At 32.7% G+C, this 24,667-nt stretch overlaps 1 protein-coding gene across 6 annotated transcripts in view; it reads left to right on the forward strand.

Moving 5' to 3' along the window:
• Positions 1-24,667, forward strand: part of NDST4 (N-deacetylase and N-sulfotransferase 4) — a 390,250-nt gene that overhangs the window by 113,414 nt on the left and 252,169 nt on the right. For all 6 annotated transcript variants that reach the window (XR_012483096.1, XR_012483095.1, XM_074272775.1 and 3 more), the window contains exon 3: positions 14,702-14,789. Coding sequence is in view for 4 of the 6 variants with exons in the window: in XM_074272775.1 (XP_074128876.1) it covers positions 14,702-14,789 (88 nt within the window). In the remaining 2 variants the exon portion in view is untranslated. The remainder of the gene's footprint in view (positions 1-14,701; positions 14,790-24,667) is intronic.

A 24,667-nucleotide genomic window follows, 5' to 3' on the forward strand; every position in this document is an offset into this window, starting at 1 on the left:
TTTCTTTAAATGTTTGGTAGAATTCACATGTAAATCCATCTGATTCTTGGGATTTTTTTCTTAGGGAGGTGCTTAATAGCTTGTTCTATTTCCTTTTCTAAGATGGGACTATTTAACCAATTTGCTTTTTCCTGTGGAAAAAGTACAAGCTGGGTAAGCCATATTTTTTAAGATATTCTTCTATTTCATTTAAATTATTGAATTTATTGGTATAAAGTTGAGCAAAATAACTCCTAATTATTGTTCTAATTTCCTCTTCATTAGTGGCAAGTTCTTCCTATTCATTTTTAAGACTAACAATTTGATTTTCCTCTTTCCTTTTTTTAAAATCAGACTTCTTAAGGGTTTATTTATTTTGTTGATTTTTTCATAGAACCAACTCTTAGTTTTATTAATTAATTCATTGTTTTTTTTTTTTTTTTTACTTTCAATTTTATTAAATCTCTCCTTTTATTTTTAGAATTTCAAGTTTACTGTTTTACTGGGAGTTTTTAGTTTGTTCCTTTTCCAGCATTTTTAGTTGCAAGCCCAATTCATTGACCTTCTCTTTCCCTATTTTTTGCAAGTAGACCTCTAGAGATAATATTTCCTCTTATTACCACTTTGGCTGCATCCCACACATTTTGGTAAGACATCTCATTATTGCCATTTTCTTTGGTAGAGTTATTAATTATGTCTATTATTTGCTGTTTCACCCAATCATTCTATAATATGAGAATATTTAGTTTCCAATGATTTTTTGGTGTATTTACACCTGGCTTTTTATTGAATGTAATTTTCATTTCATTGTGATCTGAAAAGGACGCATTTATTTTTTCTGACTTATTGCATTTGAATTTAAGGGTTTTATGGTCAATTTTTGTATAGGTTCCATGAAGTGCTGAGAAGAAAGTATACTCTTTTCTGTCTTCATTTAGTTTTCTCCAAAGATCTATCATATCTTAAACTTTTCTAGTATTCTATTTACCTCTTTGACTTATGTCTTATTTATTCTGTGGTTCGATTTATCTAACTCTGAGAGTGAAAGATTGAGATCTCCTACTATTATAATTTTGGTGTCTGTTTCTTCTTGCAGCTCTCTCAATTTCTCTTTAAAGAATTTAGATGCCATTTTTGTTTTTCTTCCCAGGTTATTTTTACCTTCTGAATCCAATTCTTCTTTTTTTAATTTTTATTTTTTTATTATTAATTTTTATAATTATAACATTTTTGACAGTACACATATACATATATATATATATATATATATATATATATATATATATATATATATGTAATTTTTTTACAACATTATCCTTTGTACTCTCTTCTGTTCTGAATTTTTCCCCTCCTTCCCTCCACCCCCTCCCCTAGATGGCAGGCATTCCCATACATATTAAATATCTTATAGTATATACTAGGTACAATATATATGTGCAGAACTGAATTTTGTTGTTGTTGTTGTTGCAAAGGAAGAATTGTATTCGGAAGGTAAAAATAATCTGGGAAGAAAAAACAAAAAAAAAGCTCACAGTTTACACTCATTTCCCAGTGTTCCTTTTCTGGAGATAGCTGATTCTGTCCATCATTGATCAATTTGAATTTGAATCGAATTCTTCTTGTGGAACAAGAAATTCAGTTCTGCACACGTACATTGTATCTAGGATATACTATAACATATCTAACATGTATAAGACTTACTGCCGTCTAGGGGAAGGGGTGGAAGGAAGGAAGGGAAAAATCGGAACAGAAGTGAGTGCAAGGGAAAATGTTGTAAAAAAAAAAAAAATACCTATGCATATGTACTGTCAAAAAAAAGTTATAATTATAAAATAAAAGAAATATTTTTAAAAATTTAAAAGAGAATTTATATGCTACACCACTTGGTGCATATGTGTTTAATATTGATATGGCTTCATTATCTACGCTACCCTTTAGCAAGATATAGTGCCCTTCCTTATCTCTTTTAATTAAATCCATTTTTGTTTTTGCTTCATCTGAGATGAAGATGGTTACCTGTGCTCTTTTGGCTTCACCTGAAGCACAGTAGATTCTGCTCCAACCTTTTACCTTTATTCTGTATGTATCACCCTATTTTAGGTTCCTGTAAACACCATATTGTAGGATTCTGGCTTTTAATTCAGTCTATTAACTACTAGTTTTGCTATCTATTTCTTCTTGCAGCTCTCTTAATTTCTTTTTTAAGAATTTAGATGCTTCACCACTTTGTGCATATATGTTTAATATTGATGCTGCTTCATTATCTATGCTACCCTTTAGCAAGATATAGTGCCCTTCCTTTTCTCTTTTAAATGGATCAATTGTTGCTTTTTGCATGATGATGGCTACCCCTGCTTTTTTGGCTTCACCTGAGGCATAGTAGATTTTGCTCCAACCTTTTACCTTTATTCTATAAGTATCATCCTGCTTCAGGTATGTTTCCTGTAAACAATATATTGTAGGATTCTGGCTTTTAATCCAGTTTGCTAACCGCTTCCTCTTTTTGGGGGAGTTACCCCATTCTCATTTGTGGTTAAAATGACTAATTCTGTATTACTTGCCATCTTGTTAACCCCTGCTTCTGCTTTTCTCCTTTCCTTCTCCCTTACCTGCCTCCCCAGGATTAAAGCTATAAGCACCACTTGCTTCTCACAGCCCTCCCTTTTTAGTATCCCTCCCCCTACCTTAGAATTCCTCCCTCTATTTTACTCCTTTCCCTCACAATTTTTGTATTCCCTTCTGCTTAGCTTACTCCTTCCCTTTTCACTTTTCCACTCCCACTTTTTAATTAAGGTGAAGGAGTTTCACCATAAATTGAATTTTTCTCTTTAAGTCAATTCTGATGAGAATATGATACACACTATGTTCATCTCCCTCCATTATTTCTCTTAGATATAATTTGCCTCTTTGTGAGATTTTTACTCTTTTTCTGGTATAATTTTTCTGGTTCCATTTTACTCTTTTTCTGGTACAATTTCCTTTCTACCTCTAGTTTCTAGAACAAATTATACATGTGTTCTTTATATATATTTTGTAGCAAAAGCATAATTCCCCAGATTTCTGTTTACCTTTTTAGGAATCTCTTGGGTTCTATATTTGGAGACCAAACTTTCTGTTTAGAACCGGTTTATTCATCAAAAATAGATGAATTCACTTATTTTATTGAATGACCATCTTCTTCCCTGAAAGAAAATGCTCATTTTGGTTGTGTAAGTTATTTTTGGCTGCATACCAACTTCTTTAGCTTTTTCGAATATCAGGTTCCAGGCCCTTCTATCCTTTAATGTGGATGCTGCTAGATCCTGGATAATCCTTATTGTGCCTTCTCTATATTTGAATTTATTTTTTCTTGCAGCTTGTAATATGTTTTCTTTTGTTTGATGGTTCTGGAATTTAGCCACTACATTTCTTTGAGTTTTTATTTTAGGGTCCCTTTCAGTAGATGATCAATGAATTCTTTCAATGTCTATTTTCCCCCTATTTCTATAACTTCTGGGCAGTTCTCCTTGATAATTTCCTGTAAAATAGTGTCCAGGCTCTTTTTTTCATCATATTTTTCAGGGAGTCCAATAATTCTCAGATTGTCTCTCCAAAATCTATTTTCAAGTTCTGTTATTTTCCCAAGAAGTATTTGATATTTATTTCCATTATTTCATTTTGTTTTGGTTTTGCTTGACTGATCTTGGTGTCTTCTTCAGTCATTCAATTCCATTTGTTCAATTCTGCTTTTCAATGAATTATTTTCTTCACACACTTTTTATATCATTTTTTCTAATTGTCCAATTGAGTTTTAAAGTGATTTGTTTTGTTCTATGGCATTTTTTTTCTATTTTACCATTTTTATTTTTTAAAGAGCTATTTTCCTTTTCCAACTCACTAATTCTGTTTTTCAACTATTTGATTTCTTTACCCACACAATCTTTAAATAAGTGGGATGACTTATCCAGACTCTCTTGCCACACTTCCCTTTCCTATTCCCATTTTGCTTCTAGCTCTCTTCTTAGAGCCTTTTTAATTTCTTCTATGAGAGTTTTTGTTTGTTGAGGACCAGATCATATCCCACTTTGGGGATTCATCTGGAGATAGTCTGTTTTAAAGCTCCTCAGTCTTTAAAGACTGTTCTCTATCCATATAGAAGCTATCAATGGTTAGAGACTTTTTTAATGTTTTGCTCATTTTGTCAGAGAATCAAAGAAAACAAACTAAAAATAAAAACAAATGCAGTCTGATTTTTTTGGGGGGAAAGATGGTGTTACTGGGCTTCCTCTATAGACTGTGGGGGACAGCAGTGAGGCACTAGCAGTACAGCAATAGCTGGGCTGCATCTGGGCTCTGAGACTCTGAGCTTCTAAAAGCATGGTGAGACATTCCGGGTGGTAGTGGCCAGGTCCTGAGAGATCCTAGCTTTTCTGGGTTACAGTCTTTACCTCTTGTGTTTACAGCTTCTTTGCTGATCTTGGCTTGTTGCCAAGACAGAATATCCACACTGTAGTAAAACTCTTTCCACAGAAACATCAGAGGTTATCTCCTTCCCTTCTCCCATCTGCTCAGTGTGATCTGCCTTCCACACTCTTGCTGCCTGCCCTCAGTCTGCGCCCAATTTGGCCATCTCTGCCCCTGAGCAAAAACAGACATTTTCTAGCAAATTTCAAGGATAACTTCTGTTGGTAATTGTTTGTGAGTTTTTTTCCAATCAAACACTAATTCTTAGGCTTGTCATGAAATAAATTCTGAGAGCAAAGATAGAGATTAAGTAGGTGTGTGTGTCCTCTGCACCATCTTCTATAAGAACATTTAATTGTAAAAATGTTTTCCCAGTTTGCTGCTTCTCTTATAATCTTATTTGCATTAGTTTTGTTTGTACAAAGGCTTTTAATTTGGTATAATCAAAATTTTCTATTTTTTGATCATTAATGATCAAAATCTTTGGTAAAAAATTCATTCCTCCTCCACAAGTCTGAGAGGTAAACTATCCTATGTTCCTCTAATTTATTTATAATCTCATTCTTTATTCATAAATCATGGACCCATTTTGCTTTTATCTTGGTGTGGGTCTATGCCTAATTTCTGCCATACTAAATTACAATTCCCAGCAATTTTGGTCAAATAGTGAATTCTTATCCCAAAGTTGGGATCTTTGGGTTTGTCAAACACTAGACTGCTGTAGTTATTGACTATTTTGTCCTGTGAATCTAACTTGCGCCCCTGTTCAACTAATTTATTTCTTAGCCAAAACCAAATGGTTTTGGTGACTGCTGCTTTATAATATAGTTTTACATCAGGTACAGCTAGGCCACCTTCATTTGATTTTTTTTTTCATTAATTATCTTGAAATTCTTGACATTTTGTTCTTCCATATGAATTTTGTTCTTATTTTTTCTAGATCATTAAAATAGTTTCGTGGGAGTCTGATTGATATAGCACCAATAGATTACTTTAGAGAATTTGTCATCTTTATTATATTTGTTTAGCCTATTCAAGAGCACGTAAGAATTTTCCAGTTATTTCAATATGACTTTATTTGTGTGGAAAATGTTTTGTAATTTAGCTCATATAATTCCTGACTTTCTTTTAGTAGAGAGATTTTATGCTATCAACAGTTATTTTAAATGGAATTTCTCTTGCTGTTTGGTTTTGTTGGTGATGTATAGAAATGCTGAGGATTTATGTGGATTTATTTTGTGTCTTACAACTTTACTAAAGTATGAATTATTTCTAATAGCTTTTTAGTAGAATCACTCGGGTTCTCTAAGTTTGCCATCATACTACCTGCAAAGAGTGATAATTTGGTTTGTTCATTATCTACTCTAATTCCTTTAATCTCTTTCTCAACTCATTGGGGAAGCTAGCATTTCTAATACAATATTGAATAATAATGGTCATTGTGGGCAACCTTGTTTCACTCCCAATCTTACTGAGAATGGTTCCAGTTTATCCCCATTTCTTATGATGCTTATTGACATTTTAAATATGTGCTCCTGACTATTTTAAGGAAAAGTACATTTATTCCTATACTCTCAAGTGTTGTTACTAGGAATTGATGTTGGATTTTATCAAATGCTTTTTCTGCATCTGTTGAGATGATCATATAGTTTTTGTTTATTTGGTAATAGTTATACTCAATTATGGTGATAGTTTTGCTAATATTGAACCAGCTCTGCATTCCTGGTATAAATCCTACTTGGTCATGGTTTATTAACCTGGATATGATTTTCTGTAATCTTTTTGGAAATATTTTATTTAAGATTTTAGCATCAATATTCATTAGGGGGATTAGTCTATAATTTTCTTTCTCTGTTTTCAACATACCTGGTTTAGGTATAAGTACCATGTCTGTGTCATAAAAGGAATTTGGTAGGACTCCTTCAATCCCTATTTTTTTCAAATAGTTTATATAATATTGGACTTAAATATTCTTTAAATGTTTGGTAGAATTCACATGTAAATCCATTTGATCCTGGAGATTTTTTTCTTAGGGCGGAGCTTAATAGCTTGTTCTATTTTCTTTTCTAAGATGGGACTGTTTAAAGAATTTACTTTTTCCTGTGGAAAAAGTACAAGCTGGGCAAGCTATATTTTTTGAAGATATTCTTCTATTTCATTTAAATTATTGAATTTATTGCCATAAAGTTAGGCAAAGTAACTCCTAATTATTGCTCTAACTTCCTCTTCATTAGTGGTCAGTTCTGCCTTTTCATTTTTAAAACTAACAATTTGATTTTCCTCTTTCCTCTTTTAATCAGACTTATTAAGGGTTTATCTTTTTTTTATTTTTTTCATATAACAAACTCTTACTTTTATTAATTAATTCAATAGTGTTTTTTTATTTCAATTTTATTTATCTTTCCCTTTAATTTTAGAATTTAAAGTTTAATTTTTACTGGGAATGTTTAGTTTGTTCCTTTTCTAGCATTTTTTAGTTGCAAACCCTATTCATTGACCTTCTCTTTGTCTATTTTATGCAAGTAGGCCTCTAGAGATATAAAATTTCCCCTTATTATGCTTTGGCTGCATCCGACACATTTTGGTATGATGTCACATTATTGTTATTTTCTTTGGTGAAGTTATTAATTATGTTTATGATTTGCTGTTTCACCAAATCATTCTTTAGTATGAGATTATTTAGTTTCCAATTATTTTTTGATATATTTTTCCCTGGCTTTTTATTGAATGTAATCTTCATTGCATTGTGGTCTGAAAGAGATGCTTTTTCTATTTCTGTCATACTGCATTTGATTTTGAGGTTTTTATGTCCTAATATATGGTCAATTTTTGTATATGTTCCATGAACAATTGAAAAGAAAGTGTACTCTATTCTATCTCCATTTAGGTTTCTCCAAAGATCTATCATACCTAACTTTTCTAGTATTCTATTTAACTCTTTGACTCCTTTCTTATTTATTTTGTGGTTTGATTTATTTAATTCTGAGAGTGCAAGGTTGAGATCTCCCACTATTATGGTTTTGCTGTCTATTTCTTCTTGCAGCTCTCTTAATTTCTCTTTTAAAAATTTTGATGCTACACGACTTGGTGCGTATATGTTTAATATTGATATTGCTTCATTATGTATGCTACCCTTTAGCAAGACATGGTGCCCTTCCTTATCTCTTTTAATTAGATCAATTTTGCTTTTGCTTGATCAGAGATCAGGATGGCTAACCCTGGGTTGTTTTTTTTTTTTTTTTACTTCACCTGTAGCATAGTACATTATGCTCCAACCTTTTACCTTTACTCTGTATGTATCACCCTGCTTCAAATTTCCTATAAACAACATATTGTAGGATTCTGGCTTTTAATCCAGTCTGCTAACTGCTTCCTCTTTATGGGGGGGTTTACCCCATTCACATTTATGGTTAAAATTATTAATTCTGCTATTGCTATTTTGTTAACCCCTTCTTATTCTTTTCTCCTTTCCTTACCCCTTATCCACCTCCCCAATATTAAAATTGAGAGCACCACTTGCTTCTCACAGCTCTCCCTTTTAATATACTTCCCCCACCTTAAAATTCCTTCCCCTTTCTTACCTCTTTTCTTCACAATTTCTGCATTTCCTTGTGCTTAGCTTACTCCCTCCCTTTTCACTATTCCTCTCCCGATTTTTATTGAAGTGGGAGAAGTTTATCTGTAGATTGAATATGTGTAAAATTTTTCTCTTTAAGCCAATTCTGATGAGAGTAAGATACACACTATGTTCATCCCCTCCATTCTTTCTCTCAGATATAGTAGGTTTCCTTTGCTTCTTTGTGAGATGCAGTACCCCCACTTTCCCCTTTTTCTGGTACAATTTCCTTTCCACCTCTAGTTTCTAGAACAGATCATGCATGTGTTCTTTATATATCTTCATAACAGAAATATAGTTCCCAAAATTTCTTTTTACCTTTTTAGTTTTTTCTTGAGTCCTATATTTGGAGATAAAACTTTTTGTTTAGTTCTGGTTTTTTCATCAGAAACAGATGGAATTCAACTATTTCATTGAATGCCCATTTTCTTCCCTGGAAAAAATAGTCATTTTGGCTGGGTAAGCTATTCTTGGCTGCATACCAAGTTCCTTAGCCTTTCAGAATATCAGCTTCCAGGCCCTTCATTGCTTTAATGTGGAAACTGCTAGATACGAAGTAATCCTTATTGTGACTCCTGTATATTTGATTTTATTTTTTCTAGAAACTTGTAGTATTTTTCCTTGGTCTGATAGTGCTGGAATTTAGCCACAGTATTTCTTGGAGTTTTGATATTAGGATCCCTTTCAGTAGGTGATTGATGAATTCTTTCAATGTCTATTATACCGTCTGTTTCTATAACTTCTGGGCAGTTCTCTTTGATAATTTCCTGCAAAATAGTGTCCAGGCTCTTTTTTTCATCATATTTTTCAGGAAGCCCAATAATTCTCAGATTATCTCTCCAAAATCTATTTTCACGGTCTGTTATTTTCCCAAGAAGGTATTTGACATTTTTTTCCATTGTTTCACTTTTTTGGTTTTACTTGACTGATTCTTAATGTCTCCTGGAGTCATTCAATTCCAATTGTTAAATTCTGATTTTAATGAGTTATTTTATTCACTAACTTTTAAATATCTTATTTCTAATTGTCCAATTGAATTTTTAAGTGAGTTGTTTTGTCCTATGGAATTTTTTTTCCATTTTGCCAATTTTATTTTTTAGAGAGCTATTTTCATTTTCCAATTCACTAATTCTGTTTTCCTTGAAATTGTTTACCTTTTCCAATTCACTAATTCTGTTTTTCAAGGATTTCATTTCTTTTTCCACTCTAACTTTAAATGAGTGGGATGAGTTATGCATATGGTCTTGCCAAACTTCCCTTTCCTTTTCCCATTTTTATTCTAGCTTTCTTGTGAGAGCCTTTTTAATGTCTTGTATGAGAGTCTTGTATGTTGAGGACCTGATCATATTCCCCTTTGGGGATTCATCTGGAGACAGTTTATTTTTAGTCTCTTCAGGGTTTAAAGTCTGTTCTCTATCCATATAGAAGCTATCAGTAAGTAGAGCCTGTTTTAATTTTTTGCTAATTTTGTCAAAGAAGAATCAAAGAAAACAAACTAACAAAAAAAGCAAATGCAGTCTGCTTTTTTTTTTTTTTTTTTTTTTGGGGGGGGGGCCTTCCTGGATGGTATTATTAAGCTTCCTCTTCAGGCTGCAGGGGGCAGCAGTGAGGCACTAGCAGGAAAGCAATGGCTGTACTGTGTTGGCACTCTAAGACTCTGAGAGTATGCTGAGTCACTCCGGATGGGTTTAGCCAGGTCTTGAGAGATCCTAGCTTTTCAGGGTTATGGTCTTTACCCCCTGTGTTTATAGCTTCTCTGCTGATCTACTGGCTTGCTGTCAGGGCAAAGTAGACAACTGTGGTAAAGTTCTCCCCACAGAAATGGCTGAGATCACACCCCACCTCCCTCAAGTATGCTCATTGTGAGATACCTTTGTACTCTCATTGCCTGTCTTCCGTATGCACTGGACCAAACCATCTCTGCCCTCAAACAAAAACAAATCCTTTTCTGACAAATTTCTAGGATATCTTCTGTTGTTAATTATTTGTGGGTTTATTCAATCAAGCACTTATTCTGAGGCCTTATCATGGAAAACAAATATTCTTAGAGTAAGATGGAGCTTAAATGGATGTGTGTGTCCTCTCCACCATCTTGGCCAGAACATCCACATTGAATTCTAAAAAAAAAAATTATCTAATTTTTTTCATTAAATTTAATTTCCTAATCTTTGCTCATGTGGATTTTTGCCTTAATATAATTTAAGAAAATTACTATTTTAAGTAGTTCAGTTCTTACTTCAAAAAAAATTAAGTGACTTTTTTCCCTCCCTTGGTTTAATCACCTTTTGTTCTTCCTTGCACATAATTTCTTATTTGACATGCCCCCTGATATTTTAGAATATTTTCATTTCTTCCCAGAAATAAATATGCATACACACATATAATATTCTAGATTCTTGCTAACTTCATTATTCTGGTAACTTTTTCTCCAAAACATATTTTGTGATTAACTTGCTTTTCTAAAGGCAATGTGCTATGGTGAAAAGGATTTTGTACCTGACATCAGGAGAGATAGTAAGTTCAAAATCCATCAGAAAAACTTAGCAATTAAACTTTTGAACATTCACTTTCCCTCACTTTATTCTGAACATCAGCAAATGATCTTATGCCTATCTCATAGGGTTGGTATAACAATGGAATGTGATAAAACAGTACAATATTTTATGAACTTTGAAGTGCCATATAAATTATTAGATATTATTATTGCTTTTCTATTCTCTCTATATTCAATTTCCCTTCTTCCTTTTCCCATTCTTATTAGTTAATGATTAAAACATCCTCTTTCAATTTTTTGAAAGCTAACTTTTTTCATACCCATCTCAATAGTTATGTTTATATTAGAATTCATATATAATTTTTCATATTAATTTTGTAACATATTATAATTTCATAATATGTTCCTTTCAGAAATTACAGATATAAAATTCAAATTTTCTTCTTTTAAAGGAAGGGGTCTTACAAGTTTTTTTATCTAGCTAAGTTGGATCAAACAATGTAGCTAAGTTGGACCAAAAGAAGACTTTTTTGTGTTTCACATCTCTTGGCAAGCAAGTGATCCTGAGATCTCAAAGACAATCCCAGCAGAAGATAAGTCCTAGCAATTCAACCACACTCAAAAGCTTTCAAATTCGGTCTGGCAACTTATCTCTTTCTGAAGATTAGCTGTGCCAAGTTTATGACTGGTTTAGATTTTGTTTGTTTTGCTTTCATGAGAATTTCTCTACTGACTAATAATTTTAGACATAATGGACCATGAATAATAATAACTAGTTGTGACAAATTCTGTTTTGGAATATGAATAGGAATACACACACACACACACATATATGTGTGTACATAGATAGATAGATAGATAGATAGATAGATAGATAGATTGACAAGAACTTTTTTCATTGAGTGATATTTGTAATTTGTTATGTTTAAACATTAAAATTGTTTTCAGAGTAAAATTAAAGGCAATCTCTGCATAGATTTATTGTAATGTAAGAGTTCTTAATCCAATCTTTGACTACTCTATTTTAATAAAATTAGTTCCTTGGTAATCACATGTGATTTATTTAAGGTATTGAAAAACATTATTCTGTGAAGAGATCCATAGTTTTTCAATACACTTCTAAAGGTATCCATAATAAACAAGGTAAAGAAGGCTTGTTAAAATGGATCTTCAAAATTTGTCTCAATGGGTCACAAACTTTGGGTGGATCTACCAGTGTAGGAAAGATTCAATTATGCTTGTGGTGGTAAGCTGAATAGGTATTTGGAACATTTATCACAAAATCACATCTTGGCAGAGCAAGATAACGAATTTTATGGGCAAGCTGATCTATAATTCAAAAATCCAAAATTTCCCTAAACTCTGTAAAAAAATTTGCAGTAACAGTGCCAGAATAATAGAAAAGAGATGTTAATAATGAACAAGTTTGTTTTTTTCCCAGTGAATCTCTAGATGTTGTTTTAGTAATTGATATTAAAGATCCTTTTTCATTGTCCCAAAAATTCTACTAGAAAAACTAAATTATACTTGATGTTGTAAACATAAATAAAACTATTAGGAAAAGGAAGTTGTGGGTAAAGAAAAATAAATTATTCATTCTCCTCAAAGAGGCAAATAACAGATGATGGAGTTGTTCACCCAAACACAATAGGAAAAATCTTTTCATAGGACATTCAGTCATTTTATATTACAACATCCACCAAAGAATTCCAAAAAGATCATTATGAAAATAATTATAAATTGTATCTCAGCATCTGATAAATATCTAGGGCAAGAAAGAAAATAAGGCAGGAAGGAAGGAAGGAAGGAAGAAAAAAAGAAGGAAGAAGGAAGGGGGGAAGAAGGAAAAAAGAAAGAACGAGGGGGGGAAGAAGGAAGGAAGGGAGAAAAAATATTATGTGAACCTAAGACTCAGCACAGGAAATTAATATTTACTTCAATCCTCAGCAGGTGCCTGTATATAATTAGATCAATAACTTGTTAGAAAAAAGGTCAAATAGTACAAAGCTAAAAGAATTTTTAAAGGAAAAAAAATGCCATTCCTTTGAAACAACTAATTCTGATGTCTTCAGACAAGTTATTGATGATGGAAAAGGAAATAAAGATAGAAGAAAAAAACAAAGTTTCATGCTACAACAATTTCATACAGAAATTTAACTTATATAAATTAATTTTTACTAGAAAGAAATCAAAAGACTCCATAGAACACCTCAGTCAGCAACAACAAAATGACTTATTTACCAAGGGCCAAGGGCCATATTAGTTTGGACTAAAAGAAAATGTAAAGGGGATGTGCATAGTATCACCTCTCAAAAAGAGGAAAAGGAGAAGTTAAAATAATTTAAACAAATCTTAGTGGGAAATCCAATAACCAAGATCCAATAACCAATAACCAAATTATGACAATGAAAGGAGGTTAACAAATAAAAGTGTGGCAGGAATGATCTGAAAAACTCTTTGCAAATCTTTTTTTCACACTCAAAGTCAGTAAAGTTATTATATAGATACTAACTTCACAGTCCCATATGTCACTTATTATGTAGATATAGATTTAAATGTATAGATACAAATCATAGATAAACAACACAAATGGACTATTAGAGATATAAAAATTAAACAGGAGAAAAGTGCCCTGTATTTTCTTTGGGGAAAAAGATGCAAAGCTCCACTAATGACCACAAATTTTTACCAGATACAAAGGTGCATCTATTTAATGCCAATAGTTTATCAATGTTATTATATAGTTTCAAGTTAGTAAATATAACATTCTCTAAAGAGTTTAAAATGATTGCTTCTCAGAAGGGAAAGCATATATTGTGCGCAGGCAGGTCACAATATAATAAATAAGAAAATAGTAATAGGACCTAGAGAAAAGGATGTCATCTGGGGAATATATTCCCTATCTTCAAAACAGAAAACCATCCTTTATACCACATATTCAAAAAGAAAGTTTTTTTTTAAAAAAGTCACAATATTTTTCCCCTTAGGCATTATCAGTATTCAAAGGACTACTTAATTAAAAGAGACCTTTAAATTTTTCTAACCTAAGAAAACAGGCAGTGAGAAGTCTAAAATAATTAAATGTCTAAAAACTATGTCATCAAATAGCTACCAATATGAAATCAGTTTATTTTGTATAATTGTAGAATTGTAGAATTGTAGAATTTAGAGATTTTATGTTCCAAACTGATATCTAGCTTTACCTGAATGTTTAGCAAGTGATCTAGAAATTGGAACCTAGGATCTCTGAATGTCAGGGCTTTTATCACTAAAGTATACCAAAAATAGCCAAAGAAAAACTATTCTGGATAGATAAATAGATTTGGCAAAAATAAAATAAAATAAAATAAAATAAAAAAAGATCAAATAGAATTTAGAGATAAAATTATGTGATAGACATTGAAATAGATATCAAAGAAAAGGATGATGAGAAAGCCAACTACAATGATTTTTTTAAAGAAGACAACAAATGAGAAGACTGGTATAAATCTCTTTTGATATTTTCAGTTAATAAGAAATTGAGGGAAATTATTTTGATACTTAAACTTCACAGGAACAAAAATATCTCAAAATAATTTTAAGACCATATAGAGTTCATATCTATAGTATATCTACAGTTAAATAGGTTAAAGAGAGTTATTTTTAACATTTTTCCTATATCCAAACCCATACCTCTAAATGGACTAGTGTTTTAAGTTACATGTTTGATTTCTTTTTTAATTAGACATGAGGCTGTGAATGGGAGGAAAAGTGTTTCCATAATTTTATATCCCAGATTATTTCACATCTAGATCCATAGAAATTTAAAAGTGTCTTCCTACTTTCTTCATATCATTGGTTTTATATTATATTATCACTGTAAAAAATGTCCATTCACAAGAATGGGAATTCCAAGGACCTGAAATCCAAGGAATGTCTCAAGCCTATAATGAAAATAAATGTATATAATATATTTTTGTGCTATGGGAAAATAATGCCTCATAGGTGCTCATACTATACCTAGTGTATACATTCAATTTCCTAGTGTAACACATTTAATTTCCCTCAAATTCAGATAATATATATATCTATATAAATTTATTTCATCCACATAACTCATTTGAAATAGAGAGATTCCAAAACTTCATATTTATTTTTCTAAACTCTTGTTAATTTCTTATTTATTTCAGGCATTACTAGAGACTCAAAATTTACTGCGCACTCAGGTTGCAAATTTTACCTTCAACCTTGGATTTTCAGGGAAGTTTTACCATACAGGTAAGAAGGAACTTTGCGTTCTCAGGCAGTTACAAATAGGACACTCTATAGCAGAAATAGAATGGCTAAAATGTTCATGGGGAGGGCCTGGACACCTTAAAGCAAGGCAGTCTTAGCTCTGAAGCCAGTAGAGGATTGGCAGAGAAATTCTTAACAATGAAGCTTAGAGGAGATGAATATTAATGACTTCTACAGAATCAGAAAAACCATGGCCACTCTATACACAGTTGAATTACTTGCCTTCCTAAACACAATCAAAGTGAAAAGAAATATAAAATGAAGATAGTATCTTTACTATCTTTAAGATATCAGAGATGATAGATATTCTTGTAAATTTATTTTGAATAAAGAATTGGTAATAAGATAAGGATTTACAGACTTAAAGAAATTGAATGGACCTCAAGTCTACCTTTTATTTGTGTAAAGTTACTCTTCTCCCTTATAATTTCCATTCTCTTTTACCTGCGTACATTCAAATGAATGAGTCTTTTCAGCCATATCAACTCATACCAACTCAATACCAACTCAATATTCAATCTCTCTCTCTCTCTCTCTCTCTCTCTCTCTCTCTCTCTCTCTCTCTCTCTCTCTCTCTCTCTCTCTCTTTCTCTCTACCACATTCACTTAGCTTATTTTCCTAAGGAAGATTTTTAATGTAAAATACTCTATGTGGTTTATTAGAAGTTTGAATAATAAAATAAAATATTGCCTTTTCCCTGATGCCTCTTTTTTTTTTCTTCTTTGAAAAATCTTAAATAACATTTAAAACAATAATGGTGAAATTATTATTTTGGCTTTTAAACATATCTATGGCTATATATACATATGCATGAACATATGTTTATGCATATGCTATTTTATCTATAAAGATGTAAGATATCATGACTTCACAGATCATGAGGGCTTAGAATCTTTTTTAATAGCTTTTAATTGACAGAACATATGCATGGGAAATTTTTCAACATTGTCCCTAGCAATTACTTCTATTTCAATTTTTCCCTTCCCTCCCTACACCCCCTCCCCTAGATGGCAGGCAGTTTCATACATGTTAAACATGTTAAAGTATATCTTAAATACAATATATGTGTACACATCCATCCAGTTCTCTTGTTGCACAAGAAAAATTGAATTCAGAAAGGTAAAAATAACCTGGGAAGAAAAACAAAAATGCAAGTAGTCCACAACCATTTCCCAGTGTTCTTTCTCTGAGTGTAGCTGGTTCTGTCCACCATCGATCAATTGGAACTGAATTGTATCTTCTCATTGTCAAAGATATCCACTTCTATCAGAATATATTCTCATAAGTATCATTGTTGAAGTGTATAATGATCTCCTGGTTCTGCTCATTTCACTTAGAATCAGCTCATGTTAAGTCTCTCCAAGTCTCTCGATATTCATCCTGCTGGTCATTTCTTTTTTTTTTTTTTTCTTTTGGATGCTAAAAACAGCTGGCCTTTTATTTGGCGTTTGTTTAACTTAGGCAAAGAATGGCTACATGGTTTAATTTGAGGTGCTCAAGGCTGGAAGTACAAAAGGAAAACCTTCCTCTGGAGACTATTGTATAAAAATGACGAACAAGCTGATTTTTAAAAGGCCTGGAAAGATCTACATGAACTCATCCTGAGTGAAAGAAACAGAACCAGTAATGCATCCTACACAATAATAGCAAGAATGTGCTATGATCAACTATGAGATGCTTGGTTCTTCTCAATGCTTCCATGATCCAAAGCAAACCCAATAGATTTTGGATAGAAAATGCCATCTGAGTTCAGAAAAAAAGAACTATGGAGATTGAATGTAAATCAACACATACTATGTTCGCTTCTTTTTTCTGTTTTTTTTTTCTTTTCCATGATTTTTCCCTTTTGTTCTGATTTTTCTCTCCAGTGAAATTCAGAAAGCAACAGTAATGCATAATAAGCACATGCATGGTATGGTATATATAAATTTTAGTCTGCATTCATAAAGTGAATAGTTACATGCAATTTTTTCTTTTGCTTATTTTTATGACTGAAGTAAAATGAATTGCTACTGCTGGTCATTTCTTACAGAACAATAATATTCCATAACATTCATGTACCATTCAATCATTCTCCAATTGATGGGCATCCATTCAATTCCAGTTTCTAGCCACTACGGAAAGGGCTGCCACAAACAGTTTGGCACATACAAGTCCCTTTCCCTTCTTTAATCTCTCTTTCAGATATAAGCCCAGTAGTAAGACTGCTGGATCAAAGGGTATGCACAGTTTTATAACGTTTTGATCATAGTTCCAAATTATTCTCCAGAATGGTTGGATCCATTCACAACTGTAGCGTGCTGTTGTCTCCAGAAGCTGCCGGATCGCTCTCTGGGAAGAGATATGCTGTGTCTACTCAAATCTTTCAGACAGATTCTTCTTCCTGTAGTGAACCGTTGTCTCCAGGCAGTTGCTGTTAACTCTTGTCCTTAGAAGTGACTTCCCTTCCTGCAGAGAGCCCCGTCAAGCCTGATGCAATGCAGAGTCCTCTCCTTGAATCTCCTCCAGCTCTTGACCTTCTCCATGTAGACTCACTTTCCAGGCCCACTGTTGCTTTTTATCCTCCCAGAGAATGGGCATGGGATAATGCAAGGGCTTCTGGGAAGAACCACTTCAGCCAATGGGCTTGCTCCTTCTATCAAGTCAACCTGAGTTCTCACCTTGTAATTGTCCAACCTGAATTCTCACCTTGTCACTATCCAGACAACCTGAGTTCTCACTTAGTAATCCTAACACACAACTGCACCAACAATGCATCAGTGTCTCAATTTTCCCATATCCCTCCAACATTTGTCATTATCTTTTCCTGTCATCTTAGCCAATCTGATAGGTGTGTAGTAGTATCTCAGAGTTGCCTTAATTTGCCTTTCTCTGATCAACGGTGATTTGGAACACTTTCATATGAGTAGAAATAGTTGAAATTTCATCATCTGAAAATTGTCTGTTCATATCTTTGACCATTTATCAATTGGAGAATGGCTTGATGTCTTATAAATTAGAGACAATTTTCTCTATATTTTGGAAATTAGGCCTTTATCAGAACCTTTAACTGGAAAAATGTTCTCCCAGTTTATTGCTTCCCCTCTAATCTTGTTTGCATTAGTTTTGTTTGTACAAAGGTTTTTAATTTGATGTAATCAAATTTTTCTATTTTGTGATCAATAATGATCTCTAGTTCTTCTTTGGCCACAAATTCCTTCCTCCTCCACAAGTATGGGAGGTAAACTATCCTATGTTATCTAATTTATTTATGATCTCATTCTTTATGCCTAAATCATGAACCCATTTTGTATTGGTATACTGTGTCAAGTGTGGGTCCATGCCTAGTTTCTGCCATGCTAATTTCCAGTTTTTCCAGCAGTTTTTGTCAAACAGTGAATCCTTATTCCAAAAGCTGGGGTCTTTGGGTTTGTCAAACATTAGATTATTATAGTTATTATATATATATATTATATATTATATATTATTGACTAATTGTCTTTTGAACTTAACCTATTCCACTGATCAAATAGTCTGTTTCTTAGCCAATACCAAAGGATTTTGGTGACCGCTGCTTTATAATATAGTTTTAGATCTGGTACAGCTAGGCACCATCATTTCAATTTTTTTTCCTTTAGTTCCCTTGAAAGTGTTGACTTTTTGTTCTTCCAGATGAATCTTGTTATTTTGTCTAGGTCATTAATATAGTTTCTTGGGAGCCTGATTAGTATAAAACTAAATAAATAGATTAGTTTAGGTAGTATTGTCATCTTTATTATATTCGCTCAGCCTATCCAAGATTACTTAATATTTTTCCAATTGTTTAGATCTGAATTTATTTGCATAGAAAATGTTTTGTAGTTTTGCTCACATAGTTCCTGACTTTCTTTTGGAAGGTAGATTCCCAAATATTTTATGCTATTAACAGTTATTTTTTAATAGAATTTCTCTTTGTATCTCTTGCTGTTGGATTGTGTTACTGATGTTAAAAAATGCTGAGGATTTATGTGGATTTATTTTGTATTCTGCAAATTTGCTAAAGTTGTGTATTATTTTTAAGAGCTTTTTAGTAAAATCTCTGGGGTTCTCTAGGTATACCACCATATCATCTGCAAAGAGTGATAATTTGATTTGCTCATTACCTACTCTAATTCCTTTAATTTATCTCTCCACTCTTAATACCTAAACTAGCATTTCTAATATAATATTGAATAGTAATACTTTCACTCCTGATCTTATCGGGAATGGTTCCAGTTTATCCCCATTACATAAGATGGTTTTAAATATATGCTCCTGACTATTTTAAGGAAAAGTCCATTTATTCCTATACTCTCAAGTGTTTTTTAATAGGAATCGATATTGGATTTTATCAAATGCTTTTTTTGCATCTATTGAGATGATCATATGTTTTTTGTTAATTTGGTTATTGATATCGTCAATTATGCTAAGAGTCTTCCTAATATTGAACTTCTCCTGCATTCCTGGTATGAATCCTACTTGGTCATGGTTTATTATCCTGGGGATTACTTTCTATAATCTTTTTGTTAATATTTTATTTAAGATTTTAGCATCAATATTCATTATGGAGATTGGTCTATAATTCTCTTTCTCTGTTTTCAACCTACCTGGTTTAGGTATCAGTATCATGTCTGTGGCATAAAAGGAATTTTGTAGGACTCCTTTGATCCCTATTTTTTCAAATACTTTATATAACATTGGAGTTAATTGTTCTTTAAATGTTTGGTAGAAATCACATGTAAATCCATCTGTACTGGGGATATTTTTCTTAAAGAGGTGATTAATAGCTTGTTATGTTTCTTTTTTTTTAATTTTATAATTATAAACTTTTTGACAGTATATATGCATGAGTAATTTTTTTTATAACATTATCCCTTGTATTCATTTTTCCAAATTATCCCCTCTCTCCCTCTACTCCCTCTCCTAGATGACAGGCAATCCCATACATTTTACATGTGTTAAAATATAACCTAGATACAATATATGTGTGTAAATCCCATTTTCTTGTTGCACGTTAAGTATTAGATTGCGAAGGTGTAAGTAACCTGGGTAGATAGACAGTAGTGCTACAATTTACATTCACTTCCCAGTGTTCCTTCTCTGGGAGTAGTTGTTTCTGTCCATCATTGATCAACTGGAAGTGAGTTGGATCTTCATTATGTTGAAGAGATCAACTTCCATCAGAATACACCTTCATACAACATTGAAGTGTACAGCAATCTTCTGGTTCTATTCATTTCACTCAGCATCAGTTAATGTAAGTCTCTCCAAACCTCTCTGTATTCCTCCTGCTGGTCATTTCTTACAGAGCAATAATATTCCATAACCTACATATACCATAATTTACCCAACTATTCTCCAATTGATGGACATCCATTCATGTTCCAGTTTCCAGCCACTACAAAAAGAGCTGCCACAAACATTTTGGCACATATAGGTCTCTTTCTGCTCTTTAGTATTTCTTTGGGATATAAGCCCAGTAGTAGCACTGCTGGGTCAAAGGGTATGCACAGTTTGATAGCTTTTTGGGCATAGTTCCAAATACCTCTCCAGAATGGTTGGATTTTTTCATAACTCCACCAACAATGTATTAGTGTCCCATTTTTCCCACATCCCCTCCAAAATTCATCATTATTTGTTCCTGTCATCTTAGCCAATCTGACAGGTATATAGTGGTATCTCAGAGTTGTCTTAATTTGCATTTCTCTGATCAGTAGTGATTTGGAACACCCTATCATATGAGTGGATATAATTTCAATTTCATCATCTGAGAAGTGTCTGTTCATATCCTTTGACCATTTATCAATTGGAGAATGGTTCGGTTTCTTATAAATTAGGGTCAGTTCTCTATATATTTTGGAAACGAGACCTTTATCATAACCTTTAACTGTAAAAATATTTTCCCAATTCCCTTCTAATTTTGTTTGCATTAGTATTGTTTGTACAGAAACTTTTTAATTTGATGCAATCAAAATCTTCTATTTTGTGATCAATAATGATCTCTAGTTCTCCTCTGGTCATAAATTCCTTCCTCCTCCACAAGTCTGAGAGGTAGACTATCCTCTGTTCCTCTAATCTATTTATGATCTCATTCTTATGCTTAAGTCATGGACCTAATCTGATCTCATCTTGGTATATGGTGTTAAGTGTGGATCCATATCTAATTTCTGGCATATTAATTTCCAGTTTTTCCAACAGTTTTTTTCAAATAATGAATTTTTATCCCTAATGTTGGTAACTTTGGGTTTGTCAAACACTAGATTGCTATAGTTGTACCCTATTTTGTCCTGTGTACCTAATCTGTTCCACTGATCAACTGGTCTATTTCTTAGCCAATACCAAATGGTTTTGGTGACTGCTGCTATATAATATAGCTTTAGATCGAGTACACCTAGACCACCTTCATCTGACTTTTTTCCATTAGTTCTCTTGTAATTCTCGACCTTTTATTCTTCCATATGAATTTTGTTGTTATTTTTTTCTAGGTCATTAAAAGAGTTTCTTGGGAATCCGATTGGTATAGCACTAAATAAATGGATTAGTTTGGGGAGTATTGTCATCTTTATTATACTCTCTTGGCCTGTCAAAGAGCACTGAATGTCTTTGCAATTATTTGAATCTGACTTTATTTTTGTGGCAAGTATTTGGTAATTTTGCTCATATAATTCCTGACTATTGTTTGGTAGATGGATTCCCAAATATTTTGTACTCTCAACATTTGTTTGGAATGGAATTTCTCTTTGTATCTCTTGCTGTTGGATTTAGTTGGTGATATATAAAAATGCTGAGGATTTATGTGGATTTATTTTGTATCCGGCAACTTTGCTAAAATTCTGAATTATTTCTAATCGCTTTTTAGCAGAGTCTTTGGTGTTCTCTAAGTATACCATCATGTCATCTGCAAAGAGTGATAGTTTGGTTTCCTCATTTCCTATTCTAATTCCTTGAATCTCTTTCTCAGCTCTTATTGCCGAGGCTAGCGTTTCTAGTACTATATTGAATAGTAATGGGGATAGTGGGCAACCTTGTTTCACTCCTGATCTTACTGGAAAAGGTTCCAGTTTATCTCTACTGCATATTATGCTTACTGACGGTCGTAAATATATGCTCCTGATTATTCTAAGGAATAGTCCATTTATTCCTATACTCTCAAGCATTTTTAGTAGGAATGGATGTTGGATTTTATGAAATGCTTTTTCTGCATCTATTGAGATGATCATATGGTTTTTATTAATTTGATTATTAATATGGTCAATTATACTAATAGTTTTCCTAATATTGAACCAGCCCTGCATTCCTGGTACAAATCCTGCTTGATCATAGTGTATTATCCTGGGGATGATTTTCTAAGGTCTTTTTGCTAATATCTTATTTAAGATTTTAGCATCAATATTCATTAAGGAAATTGGTCTATAGTTTTCTTTCTCAGTTTTTGATCTACCTGGTTTAGGTATCAGTACCATGTCTGTGTCATAAAAGGAGTTTGGTAGGACTCCTTCATCCTCTATTTTTTCAAATAGTTTATATAACATTGGGGCTAATTTTTTTTTAAACATTTAGTAGAATTCACATGTAAATCCATCTGGTCGTGGGGATTTTTTCCTGAGTTGTTGATTAATAGCTTGTTCTATTTCTTTTTCTGAAATGGGACTATTTAAGCAATTTATCTCCTCCTCTGTTAATCTAGGAAGCCTATATTTTTGGAGGAACTCATCCATTTCACTTAAGTTATCAAATTTTTTGGCATAAAGTTGGGCAAAGTAACTCATTATTTCTCCAATTTCCTCTTCATTAGTGAAAAGATACCCCTTTTCATTTGTAAGACTAATTATATGATTTTTCTCTTTCCTTTTTCTGATCAGATTTACCAAAGGTTTATCTATTTTATTGGCTTTTTCATAAAACCAACTCTTGGTTTTATTTATTAATTCAATACTTTTTTTTTTTACTTTCAATATTATTGATTTCTCCTTTTAATTTTTGTATTTCAAGTTTGATTTTTGGTTGGGGGTTTTTAATTTGGTCTTTGTCTAGCTTTTTAAGTTGCAGTCCCAATTCATTAATCTTCTCTTTCTCTATTTTGTTCAAATAAGCCTCTAAGGATATAAAATTTCCCCTTATTACCACTTTAGCTATATCCCACACATTTTAGTATGATGTCTCATCATTGTCATTATCTTGGGTGAAATTATTAATTGTTTCTATAATTTGCTGTTTCACCCAGTCGTTCTTTAAGATGACATTATTCAGTTTCCAATTACTTTTTGGTCTATTTACCCCTAACTTCTTACTGAATGTAGCTTTTATTGCATTGTGATCTGAGAAGAAGGCATTTATTATTTCTGCCTTCCTGCATTTAATTTTGAGATCTTTATGTCCTAATATATGGTCAATTTTTGTATAGGTTCCATGAACTGCTGAGAAGAAAGTATATTCCTTTCTATCGCCATCCAGTTTTCTCCAAAGGTCTATCATACCTAGTTTTTCTAATGTTCTATTTACTTTTTAAATTTCTTCTTTATTTGTTTTGTGGTTTGATTTGTCTAAATCTGAGAGTGCAAGGTTGAGATCCCCTACTATTATAGTTTTACTGTCTATTTCTTCTTGCAACTTTCTTAACTTTTCCTTTAGAAAGTTAGATGCTATACCACTTGGTGCATATATGTTTAGTATTGATATGGCTTCATTGTTTATGCTACCTTTTAGCAGGATATAGTTTCCTTCCTTATCTCTTTTAATTAGATCAACATCTGCTTTTCCTTGATCTGAGATAAGGATGGATACCCCTGTTTTTTTTGCTTTACCTGAAGCATAATAGATTCTGCTCCAACCTTTTACCTTTACTCTGTATGTATCTCCCTGCTTTAAGTGTGTTTCCTGTAAACAACATAATGTAGGGTTCTGACTTTTGATCCAGTCTGCTATCTGTCTCCATTTGATGGGAGAGTTCATCTCATTCACATTTACAGTTAAAATTACTAATTCTGTATTTCCTGCCATCATATTATCCCCAGAAAGGGGTTTTTCCCTTGACCCCCCTGAACCCCTTCCCAATATTTAATTTATAGACCCCACTTGTGACACGCAGCCCTCACTTTTTTAGTATCCCTCCCCCCTCCTTCCAAGTCCCTTCCCCTATTCCCCCTTTCCTTTTCCCTTTTCCTCTCCCCCCTTTTAATGAGTTGAGAGAGAATTCTCTGAAAAACAAATATGTCAATTATTTACTCTTTGAGCCTCTTCTGATGAGAGTAAGATTCACACAAAGTTTCTCCCCCTCACTAAATTCCCTCAGATATGGTATATTTTCTATGCCTCTTCCTGGGATGTAGTTTCCCTCTTTTTATCATTCCTTCCCCTTTTTCTGATACTACCCCCTTCCCTTTACTACTCCCCCTTTTTTATATCAGTAAAATCAAATTATCCATGAGGACTTTCTATATATCCACAACAGATATACGGTTCTCAAGAGTTCTTTTTACCTTTTTTATGTTTCTCTTCAGTCTTGTGCATGTAGATCCAATTTTTTGTTTAAGTCTATTTTTTTTTTCTTAGAAACAAATGGAATTCCTCTGCTTCATTAAATGATCATCTTCCTCCAATGAAGAAAATGCTAAACTTAGCTGGGTAGTTTATTCTTGGTTGCAATCCTTGATCTTTTGCCTCTTGGAATATCAGGTTCCAGGCCCTTTGATCTTTTAATGTGGAGGCAGCCAGATCTTGAGTGACCCTTATTGTTGCCCCTTGATATTTGAATTGCTTTTTTCTACCTTCTTGCAATATTTTTTCCTTTGTGTGGTAATTCTGTAGCTTAGCCACAATATTCCGTGGTGTTCTTTTTTTAGAGTCTTTTTCAGAAGGTGTT

Source organism: Sminthopsis crassicaudata, chromosome 6 (assembly GCF_048593235.1).
Source record: "Sminthopsis crassicaudata isolate SCR6 chromosome 6, ASM4859323v1, whole genome shotgun sequence".
Classification (NCBI taxonomy): Eukaryota; Metazoa; Chordata; class Mammalia; order Dasyuromorphia; family Dasyuridae; genus Sminthopsis; species Sminthopsis crassicaudata.